General features: G+C 37.7%; 1 protein-coding gene across 1 annotated transcript in view; it reads left to right on the top strand.

The window, feature by feature from the left end:
• The window catches only part of LOC139725733 (circularly permutated Ras protein 1-like), a 40,411-nt gene that overhangs the window by 8,202 nt on the left and 19,997 nt on the right, over window positions 1-12,212 (top strand). The window contains exons 3-8 of the mRNA XM_071636818.1: window positions 2,228-2,310; window positions 6,689-6,745; window positions 8,285-8,416; window positions 9,287-9,418; window positions 10,625-10,788; window positions 11,868-12,035. Coding sequence (XP_071492919.1) covers window positions 2,228-2,310; window positions 6,689-6,745; window positions 8,285-8,416; window positions 9,287-9,418; window positions 10,625-10,788; window positions 11,868-12,035 — 736 coding nt within the window. The remainder of the gene's footprint in view (window positions 1-2,227; window positions 2,311-6,688; window positions 6,746-8,284; window positions 8,417-9,286; window positions 9,419-10,624; window positions 10,789-11,867; window positions 12,036-12,212) is intronic.

The following is a 12,212-nucleotide window of genomic DNA, read 5'->3' as shown; positions in this document are numbered from 1 at the left end:
ATAAGATTACACTTTTCCTCTTTTTAGACTGAGGCTTTGGGAATATTCTCCTCTGAAGTTTGATTCTCAAATGGGCTTAATAATTCATTTCCACTCCATCGAAAAGTGTGATGTGCCATGAACCATGAAATCAGAGTAAACAATGGGCCAGTAAGAGTGGTACATGCATTGAAATTTGATGAAGAAGTATGAAATTTGTGGAATTTCAAATAATCAATGGAATCTGTCCTTTACATGGAAGTGTTCTTGAGTTGTAATGGTTTATCAGTGATATGCCATTCATGTTTCATGGGGTTTTACATTGTATTTTGATGAATTTTGCAAGTCGGGTGCTATCTGAGAATTTTACAACACACGAAAATATTAACGCTGATCCCAACATGAATGCGATATATACATATGTGTACATTTTTCCGTTCATTATTGTACTGCACGATCATGAATTGACCACTTGTGAAATTGTTAGGAATTCCTGATTTGCAAAAATATGTAATGCTAAATGGTATGGCTTATACAGTTATTAAAATAATGGTTAATAGTGATTTAATAACTTTGAATTACATTTCATAATCACATACAAACCAATGAAAGAGATGAGAAACATTAACAGCATTGCCTTGTCTAATATTGCATTTGTACAGCTACTGTAAAAGTGGAAATTTTCGCGGTGTTCAAATTTTCGCGCATTTCGCGCAACCAGAAACAAGCGCAAAAATAAAAGCACGCGAATATTTTTGCTTGCCATATGTGCCTGTGCGTGATGTCTTGATTCCGTGGAATTAAAAACACGCGAAACTCTTCCGACCAGGCCAAGCGCGAAAAATTAGTCACGCGAAAATATCCACTTTTACAGTATACATTGTAGTATTGTAGTTGTGGTCATGTATCACACTTATGGTTATGGTACATTTTGTGATTCTTTTCATGAAATGATTTGGCACCCCGTACACTGGGATACCGTTGTAACCAGGGGTACAGCGTTGTGTAGCACCATCTTGTGTCCATTGTCATACAGCTGTGCCATATCGGCGCGGTCTTAACGATCCAAATGCTGAGATTCCTTCCATATCAACTTTTAAACAGTGAAGATTACAACAGAGCGTGTACACCATGTAAATGAGAAAAAAAAATTATCATTACACGTAGCATGCATTTATTGTTTTATGATATTAACAAACAAGAACACATTTTTGTGCAAAATAGTACATAAAGTATCATTACACATTTTTGGTAACCCAGGGTGCAACGCTGACGAAGAAATGAATATTCAACAAAATGGTAAATATTGCATCAAATGTCCATTTCATCTGATTAATGTACATGTTCATTAGTTGGGATAAGGAAAAGCAAGCTTTCTGGTCCCTGAGAAAAATCTGTGGTTCTTTGATTTCTCATGAAATTCCAATTTATTAACTATAGATGCTCTTTTTTTTAAGAAGGTAGTAGGCTAGTTACAAGTGTTGTGAGTGATTGGTTTGAGCAATATTCCATGAAAAACATGCAACTTCCAAAGCTTTGTGATTTCATGTCTAATTTTATGAAGTTTTTTTTTTTTCTCATCTGGTCTAAATTGTTTAAATTCTTCAAATTGGACTAGAACATAGCATGAAACTGCACTTGAAATACCAGTAATCAATGTAATTGTCCTATGTATCCATGTGTATGTAATGTACATTTGTATCCATAGAACACACTTCGGCATTTCTAGTCATGTTTTGCAGATTCTTTAGATGGGCGTGAACCTGACAGTTTTTAGTTTCATGGTACAATTTTAAATGTTATTCCTGACAGTTGTATTATCTCTGACTGCTGTCACATGTATGTATTTTAACCAAATACCAGTCACCAGTTGGGTGAATGTGGTACAATGTAGTTCTAGTTCAATAGTGGAACGTGTTATTATGTCAACCAATAGGCAAAACACTTGACTATGTTCCTGTGTGAGATAAACATTGTCTCGTCAAGAAATGGCCAACAATACCAAGGATATAACAGTGATGTATGCAGCACACTTTATAAAATAAATGGCTGTGTTCTGTGCAGCGCCAAAAAAGGAAAAGATGACCAGCAACTCAGAGTGTATGTGGGTAGATGATTTAAGGAAGCAATGTGTTTATGTTGTACAAAGTCTTCAGAGAGGTTTTCAAAGTGTAATTCTACACCATACTTAAGTCGACATCAAGTTGTTGTTACAGTTTTTCTTCATTCTGGGCTGTATCCTGCACAGGTATGGTGTCTACCAACCACTCGGCATCTACCAACCTCTTGGTGTAACAGCGCCAGGACCTAGCAATATTTCTCAACCAGAAGGTATCTTCTTCTGTTTGTTTTTGAGTTTGTTTGTTTGTTTTTGTCACCATGCAGTCTTTTTCGTAGATATTTGGTATCACTAATTCTTCTGATGAATTTGCATCTATCCAAAATGCAGTACCCATAATTACTGTATTGATGTGAGTTTCTGACCATCCACCCTTACTTTCCCATCTGTTGTGTCCATAACCATCTACATGCGGCATTTTATCCCAAGAATTTCTCTACTTTTATTCAGGAAGGCACTCTTTCCCTCTTGGGTTTGCCAGAGTGATAGTAAGATTCAGAATCTCTTCTTGCCCTTCTGCATGGCATTGTGTCGATTTGCAAGTGCGCAGATTTCTTCTCTGTTCTTTTATACATGTCTGTATTCAGTCATTAATTTTCTAACTACAGTTTGTATAGATGATATCAAGTATCATGTATTTATTCAAGTAAAAATAAATATACCTATGCATGTGTTAACAAGTCTCATCAATGTCATTTTTGGGAAAAGTGAAAGCATGGAAGTTTTTGCGAAGGTACTGATAGGGGTGCTCCTTTGCCATCAAAAATCATTTTGATAACCCAGTAGACCACAGACAGAAATCATTTCATGTGATAGACTACTCTGCAGAACAAAAGTGTGGTCAGTAACCAAGCAATGGAAAACACAATTATGAGTGTGCCTGAAAAATTCGCAAGGCAGGGGATACTTTACAAACTTTTCTGTGGCCAAACTATGTCGAGCAGTGAATGAGTTCAGATTGTTGAGGAAAACCCATCAGTGAGACAATCAAAAATAGAATCGAACAAACTAAAGTGCTGTTGCTACCTTTTTTTTTCTTATGCAAAGAAAAGTCACAACATAAATTGCATGTAAGGCAACCAACAGGTTGATCTTCAGTAGAAATCTTACACACTGTCTCCTTGTAATGGTAAACTAATGAAATGACACTTCCAGAAATCGAAAGCAGGGTACCCTCTCAACATTTCAAATTTATTCTTTTTTTTTAATAGTGTTGCATGTCCTTTGATGCTATACTGGGCAAACAGTATGCAAGATGACTGGTACTGTGTATTCTATTTTGCATTACCTTATTAACCCCACAAGTCACCTTCCACAACACCTGCAGATGATATGTATACCAAGTGAAGGGTGTGTCCTTTTACCTCTCATAACCTTAATAACCATCCCCACCCCTCCTCCCATTCTTCTGTTTGTGTTTTGAATGCATCCCTTGACCCTCCCATTTTAAAGCTAAAAGGGCATTAGTGCTGTGTGTGCATCATGGAATTTCATGCCCAATTGTTTTCCAACTGATACATTTAACAGTGTTATGCATGTATGTGATTTTAATGTGGAGCATAAATTCTGACTGTCATCTTGTCAATGCTCTCTTCACCGTCAAACCTGTCTTTATCATTCTTCTCCATGGGTACTCCATCCGTACTCTCTTCTCCAACTTCTATGTGTATTTCCCATCTCTCGCTCTGGGCACGACAGACAACTTGTATAACCATCTTCAGGGCTATCAAGGTACAAGTGGTGAGCCAGCATAAGACTTATGTAGACTGACAGTATTGTATTCTCAAACAGGAAATAAGGATGACTACAATTGTACCAGCCATACTGGAGCAATTTTGTTACATCATATATTTTTTCAAAGAGAGAAAATGTCTCTTTGGGCCTGGGGAGACTGCATTCTAACATGGGTTGTAGGTTCATGATTCTAGCATGCATTCAGATTAATGAATGTGAGAAAGATGAATAATGATCATAATCTAGCTTAGATATTTTGCAAGTGAAGTGTTTTGTTTTGGAGCGTTTTAGGAACTGAAAGCTTGCAGTGTACATACAACATGAGCTTGCATTCAGGTTTGCACTTGATGTCTTAGTCTCTATGCCACAGAATATACTTGAAAATTAAGGGTTGGACTCGAATGTGAAAGAGGATATTCAATCTTTTGATTTTAGCAATCGCTGTGTTGGCGTTCAATAGTGTTAGTATGTTTGTATCAATTTGGTTATAATTGGCTAGTTTAGCTCTTAAGATTAAGTGCTGCTCGAGTGCTAAGTTTTGAAATGTGGTGGGAACACCTCTGGGTTTATGAACAAATCTAAGTGCTCCAACATGATAAATACTGTACTTTTTTCTTTCCTTTTTTTAAACATTGTTTCTGGTACTCTGAGGGGAAATGTTTTCACATCTAAACACTTGGAAGCTATTGTGGGAAGGGACCAATTGCCAAAGGTTGATTTTAATGCAGGGCAGTCACTACTGTATCTGATTGACATACAGTTTGCTGATAGGCATCTGGGGAATCCCAATCAAATTGATGCCCCCCCCCCCCCCCCCACACACACACAGGCGTCTATGGTATATCATAGTTAAGTGATAAATATTTAATGAGCTGCAAAGCTTCTTGGGCCCCGGGGGGCTGATCAACTCTTTTTCATACTGCATGCCAGTCTTATGCAAATCTCTGCCACAAAGGTAACCATGACAACCGTATGTCTGGTCTGAAGAGAGGAATACTAATTACTAAATTGTATGCAAAGGGCACCACAATGCTCTCACGCATATGAGAGTCAGTGGTGAATGAGAAGTTGTGAATCATCAGATGCAGTTTGGGATAAAATATTTGGCACAAGCCTTGGGATCTAATCTATTAAAGTATCATCAATAACACATCATCTCAGTACTGCATGTGTGCTCTTACCTAAACTTGTTCACCTCATCTCATCATCTTTTGTGTACTGTGTCTTTGCTTTAAGCTGAAGAGTTATCCAATGATTCTGCCAGCGAGGATGATTCTCATGAATATTTGGGTTGGTACCGACATCTTTTCATTTTTCTCCCTCCTGTATTAAACTTTCTCTTCTTTGATTCCTTATCCCTCCATTGATTTGATATATATATATAATATATATATATATATATATATATATATATATATATATATATATATATATATATATATGTATATACATATATATATATATATATATATATATATATATATATGTATTCTATTTCATTATTATACACATCATTTGTGTTACCGTTTGCTAATCATGAGAGTTATGTCACCTTGTAATGCCGTCTATATTGTAATAATTCTAAATTTCTGTCTGTATTGAGTCAACATGCAAAATCTGCATTTAAGTAATTGTATTCAAGTTTAATGTATTCAATGACTTGGTGGTGTTGACATCTTTATGTATCGTTACTTGAGTTGGCTTCAGTGTACAAGGTGTGTAGATATTAGAAAAATATCTTTGTATTATTTTGGTTCATTTGGAAATAAACAAAAAAGAGATCTGTATGCTTCGTTAAGAAAATGACACGGCAATTATTTTTATTATTTGTTACAGTTATGATTGCATCTCATGTGTGTTTAAAATTGGATGTTACAGTATACATTAAGTGAAAAGGTCCCTATTTGAAACAAATAATTTTTGAAGTGAAATGCAATCAGATTTTCATTGTGTTGTAAAAAATGTGTATGGCATAAAATATATCTGGTTTATTTTTGATTTCTAGAGCTTTTGTGTGAAATGCTTGAAGACTTCTAAGGCTGTGCTTTTGTTTAGACATACTGTAAATTTCTGTGTGCTGTAGTTACGCTCACTGAAAATATTTGATATATTCCCAGGGCTGCACACTAACCCTTTTTTTTCTACTGGTCCGACCTGTCTGTCGGACCAGTAGGTACCCAGTTTTTCCATGTTTTACTGGTCCATTCCTGAAAAAGTTACTGGTCCAACAGTGATTTTTACTGGTCAGGGACCATCGGACCAGTGCCAGTGTGCAGCATTGATATTCCTGTTGTATGTAATACATATATTTGAAATTGTCTATTCTACTCAGGGATATCTCTTTACAGGGATCCTTTGTTAAAATCATAATGTTAAAATCATAATGTGAAGAGATTTTCTTCCTATTGCTTTAAATACAAAAATTAGTAATGTTTAGGATCACATTTTATTCCTTTTTCTTTTAAACGTCAAAATTTCCAAGTATACTGTGCATAAAGACTATCATTAATTATTTCATTTGGTACTTCATGAATATAAAGATATCAAAATGTATAATAGACAATGTATGTTTATCAATGGCATGTTTGTGCAGTTGTAATATGCATTGCTCTGGGCTAACAAGGAACTAAATGTTATGAAAGGTTAATAGACGCATAGGTAGAAGGCCACCATGCCTTTGGAACAGATGAGCGTACCTCCTGTGTTATTTCATGCAATCCTACACATTGTTTGAGTTGTCTGTGTATTTGTGCACTCGCATGTTGACATACATTGTGTATAATGCTTTCATGCCTGAGTTCACCTATATATACCAGTACTATTCATATGATATGTCGTCCATTCTGCCTTCTGCAGTACTTTACGACAATGTGATCAGAGACGAAGGCCAACATGGAACAAGGGGAAAAGATGGTGAGGATTTTACTTCCATTGTTAAACATTTTGCGAGTCTTGTCAATATTTTGGAATTTGTCTGCATATCAGTACAGTTTGTGTTTTGCATGTTAAGAGCCTCCCCCATTGCAAAATGCCATTTAGGCTGTGCTTATCTAAAAATTTTCTGGGCAGAATCACGATCCTAAACGTGTTTGAGGCATTTTCGAGGGTTAGATAAACACAACTTACTGTGTTTTCAAACGCATTTAGAAACGCTATTTTGAAGCACCATTCAAAGGGCGTTTTGAAATGCATTGAGACCACGATTGCTTTTCTGCGAGTAGATAAATGCAATGCTGTTTTGAAACGCGTTTATATCTCAAGGTCAACTCCCAGCTGTTTCCGGCTGTGTTTTCTACCCATTATTTGTGTGTGAATGATGAAGTATGTTTGGTAGTATGCAGTTGACCTTTACTTCCTGGGTTGAACAGCACAAAGCAACTCCGCAGTGACAACCCCAGAATTGCGATTGTATGATGGTTAGATAAATGCTGCACCCTGAGAATCGCGTTTCAAACCACGTTTGCAAACACTATTCCAAAATGTGTTTTGAAACGTGATTCTCTCTCTCAAGTAGATGAACGCAGTCTTAGTTGTAATCTGTAACAGGAATGGCTTTATTGTCATTTTGTGTGTGTGTGTGTCAACAGTAAGTTGTGCTGGTTACAGTGTATTTTATGTCTTTCAGTTACATGTAAGAAGAAGAATGATATTTTGTATGTACTGTTCGTTTGTCTGTTTTAAAAATCTGCTTTCTCTCATCTTGAAGAAATTTCCAGTTGGTGATATTACCATGTGCTGTTGTTGTTTGTTTGTTTGCTTGTTTGTTTGTTTGGTAAAATCTCTTTTCAAAGAGAAAAGACCCTCTTCCATTATGTCCCAGCATTAACCAATGACAAATGCAGGGTATTATTCATATAGAGACAGGGTCAAACTTGTTATGTAGAAGTGACCACCTATTACATGCCTGCTCATGTATATCTGACTCCATGAAGTAGCTGTAGTCAATGGATGAATTGTATACACAGTAGGTAGACATCATGCCCATACGTTGTGTTCATTATAGGAAATATGCAAACAAATGAGAGCTGCAATTGTATGTAATATAAAGTAACTGCAGACAAGTAGGAAAAGTTGAATCTTTTTGTAATGTTCCAGATCAGACACCTCTACGTATCATACGGACAAATTTACATTTCAATATATATATTTTTTTCAGAGACTTAAAGTCTGATGAATGGTCCATCAGAATTTCCTCAAGACAGTAGTATATCAGGGGTGGATCCAGGAATTCTATAAAGGGGGGGGGGGGGGCCCAACTAATATTTCTGGTGCCACTTCCGGGTTTCATTTCATTGTTTTTCTTTTTATTTCTTTTGTTTTTAACGAAAAATAAAGGGGGGAGGGGGGAGGGCATGCGCCGGTTGCGCCCCCCTCTGGATCCGCCACTGTACATGTATTTGATTCACACTTAATCCCCCCTTCACCCCTTTCCCCTCCCTCCCACCATTGTAGATGACCCAGTGTATGACAACAGGGGCTTCCAGCCCAAACCCAAGCCTCAGCTTCCAAAGAGAAAGAGCGGGGACTACGCCAAGCCGTACGACCACCTCAAGCGCGAGAGTCACCCCTACGAATATGCCGGAGGTTTGTCATCAGAGCTTGTTCTCTCATGGGACTGGTTTTATAAGTTTTTCCAAGTACTGCCCTCCTTTAATCTATTCTATCATATGTTTTCTGTCATCAGAATTTCCATATCCTATATGCAGACAAGAAAAAAAAGTGCCCATTATGAAAATACAACAACAAACAAGCCTACCACTTTGCTGCTTATTTGCTTTGATTATATGCTTAATTTATTTGCAATGGCATTCTGCTAAAGGGAAAATTTTCGTCAGTGCTAGGATGTCTTTGGAACTTGTATTCAAAAGTCGCTGTCCTCATGGCAGTACAAAATTCAGCTGTATAGCCATCTACTCCTAGTATCAAATCAGTGTGATATTTTTGGGGTATGAAATGAAGTTTTAGTTGAATTTCTCTAATAAAAACATTCTGTTTCCCTTGTCCTTCATTTCCTTTCTTCTGGCAAAAAGTTAGTATGTACATCTTTGATTGTGGGGTTTTGGGACTAGGCTTGAGGTTGAGGTTTAGATTTAGGGATATGGGTCAGATTCAGGATTTTGATCTGGGCTGTGCTGAGAGAAGCTTTGGTCTTGAGACATTTTTTGTGTGCTGTCTCTTAAAGGCAAGATGTTAAGCCTACCAAATGAGATGAGAGCAAATTTCAGTAAAATTTCAGGTCCATTCTGAGAGAATTCAGGGAAGGTGTGGTGTCATGACAGACATATAAGAGGAACTTCGTATATTCTCAAACAGGGTTTCATAACATGTTTTCAAACCTTCTTGTATCCCACAATTTTCAAACAAGGCTTATATTCTTGATAATTACTTCAGAGGAAAATGTTGCAAAGACTACAAAGTTGTTGATTTTTAGGTCTCCCTTCTTTCCTTAAATAGTGGGGTCATTTGTCGGGAACACTCCGCCGCCTCTCCCACCGATGAGGAAAAACGGAACCGCGACAGACGACATGGGCGAACCTATTTACGGTGGATTCGGTGAGGGAGAATACACGGAGCTCATCCGACCAGGTTCGTCCCCATGAGAAGCCATGATACTAATCTAAAGATTCTTTGCCTCTTTAACCTTCTTTAAGCCAGCATTCTTACATGTGAGGATTCCTGAGTTACAGTATCAGATTTGGGGAAGAGGACGAGGAATTCTCGGTATCGCCATTGTGCAGAAAACTTCTGTGCATGCTAAAGAGCTCGATCACAGATGCATTGTGGGATTCCTCGGTTCCACTGCCACTTCCAGTTGTCTTGTATGCACCGCAGTTCCCATACGATTCAATACAGTTATTTGTCTGCTTTTCTGTTGTTACCCCTTTTTTTTTTCATGGCTAAAATTCAGCTTAAAGGAGTTGAAAGTTTCTAAATCTTACTGATTTGCAGTCAATAGAGTCATGGTTTACTACTGCAAGGCTTCAATGTGCTGGTCACATGATGGAAAGCGAAGAAATCTTCAACAAAAAATACCCCTGGATAGAGACAGAGCACTGGTGATCTTAGTGCATGTGCAACCCAAACCGGGGCAAGTTTGTCCTCAGAGCTATCCCATAATGCATCTGAAACACTGCTCTGTGCACGACACCTAGGTATTGGCAATACCAAGAATTATTCGAAGTTTGAAATGAACACAGTCAAACAAAACTAGGAAGTTTTATTGACCCAGTATTATGGGGAGACATGAGACATGGGTAGCCTGAGTGAAACAATCTTCATTCACCGCCCACCAGGGAAAACCACAAATAGCAAATATGTGCATCGCAGTAAATATTCATCTTCGATGGTCGACTCGAGCCAAGATTCTTTTGATGTGTGTGTACTTACATAGAGATCAGTGATAAAACTGTACACAATTCGTTATGGGGATTCTTGAATTATATTCAAGCTGGGCCTGCCTTCGCACTCCATGGTATCCACACACTACTGCGTCTTCATATCTAGATTTTAGTTTCAGTCTGATGTGATGTGGATGTGGTGAGATGAGCATTGATTTTGAAATACTCACTATCAGTACTCCTGCATATTCACTCTTAGGTGTCACATTGACAAATGCTAAGATGATATCTTTGAAAACCTTTTACAGGTTACGCATTTAAACACATTCCAAGAACGTGCTTCATCTTTGAGTTGAGATGGATAAATGTTTTAGCAGCACTGTGAATTTGGTTCTCAAATTGTCTTGCAATGTTCAGTGTGGACACCCAACACATTTTCTTTTGCATTTTTCAGGAGGGTCATCTAAAGTTCGCCGAGCTGACACCAACATTGTCGCCATCAAATTTGACAAGCTGGTGCAGTCGGAGAACTCCGAGACGGGGTCACCAGTCTTGTGCGGGAACTGTGGGGCATCCATGTCACATCTCAGCTCAATCTCACAGCTTTACAGTGGAAAGGTGAATATTTGATCACTTGTATGTTTGAGTCAAATCTGTATTAACCAATCACTGCCTGTCTGTACACATTGTCTATGGTGTTCAATGATGGTGGACCGAAACATTTAAGCTAGGTCTATGTCATTTTCTACTGAAAACAAAGATGAGCAATGTATATCAACTTCTTGGATGCGTCAACAAAACAGACAGTGGCTTGAGGAACATAAACCCCCCTGAGAAATATTACCTGTTTCTAATGGGAATCTGTCTACAATGTTCTAACTATTGGAAAGTGCTAGACCCTGTAGTCAAAATGGTGACATTTGTGGAATTTCCCATTTCAGAGTATGACAGTTACGCTCATTTGGAGTAGTGTACATTTTGTAGATAGTGCCAAACAAAAGAAGACTACATAAGTCAAGCGTGGCTAGCCTAAAACAGAGTGTGAAGTGAAAGAGTGAAACTGAATGACTGTCACATTTGAAAAAAAAAAGTAGGAGGAGTAGATATGATTGGCAAACAAAAGTAAGAAGAATAACCTTTGAAAAATGATGCCAACATTGTGACAATTCATCTGCATCATATGACAATTGTGAATACAAATTGATAGCTCATGGCATGTGAACTTGAGCTGTAGCTACTGAAGGAATTTTTCTTGGAGTCACAAAGTGTCAACTTCATTAGCAGATTTTGGTACCATTTCTTATGACAAAGAATTGAGGCATACTATGATTTTTTTGTGCGGATTGTGTATTAGAGCCTGGACTGTCACGTCTTGAGTTGTTGGGAAAGATCAGAGAATATGAAAATTGGTTACGAACAGCAGGGATCAAAATGTGTCATGTTTGTACATCAATTTTGTGCACTTTTCTGTAAATACTTGTCCTGTTCTTTGATTATATGTCTGCAGTGGTATCAAGTGCTGGATGTGACATGTTTCTAAGACGTTAAATGCTTTGCATATACATGTATACTCATGCAGTTTTGCCTGTTTTTGGACATATGCCTGAATGTGTGATATACAATTTAAGAGCTAGTCATTAATGATGCACAATGATGTTCTATTTTTGATGCATTTTTCTTTTGTTTCTTTTTTGCAGTTCTGGGTCTGTGAATATTGTGAGTTTGAAAATCCAGTGTCTAACGAAACCCAGGTTCCGAGCACAGAGGACAACACATTCCTTTTGGGTCAAGGGTCAGGGGGTGGGGCTGATACACTGGTCATCTTCTGTGTTGACGTCTCGGGGAGCATGGCTGTTACTACAGAGGTAAGCTTCAAGGTAGTGTTTGTTTGATCTATGATCTTAGCAAGGGAATAGATTATGGCAGTCCATTATTATTGTGTTTTGATGTGATAATGGACCAGATAAATGTATTTGAAAAATGAGTAGTAATGTACTGAATTTCTTTGTCTCTGCTCTCTCTCTCTCTCTTTAAAGATTATG

Source organism: Diadema antillarum, unplaced genomic scaffold, assembly GCF_040938485.1.
Source record: "Diadema antillarum isolate AM-2024a unplaced genomic scaffold, OU_Dant_1.0 seq00000057_RagTag, whole genome shotgun sequence".
NCBI classification, from domain to species: Eukaryota; Metazoa; Echinodermata; class Echinoidea; order Diadematoida; family Diadematidae; genus Diadema; species Diadema antillarum.
This window is presented reverse-complemented; position numbering and strand designations above follow the sequence as displayed.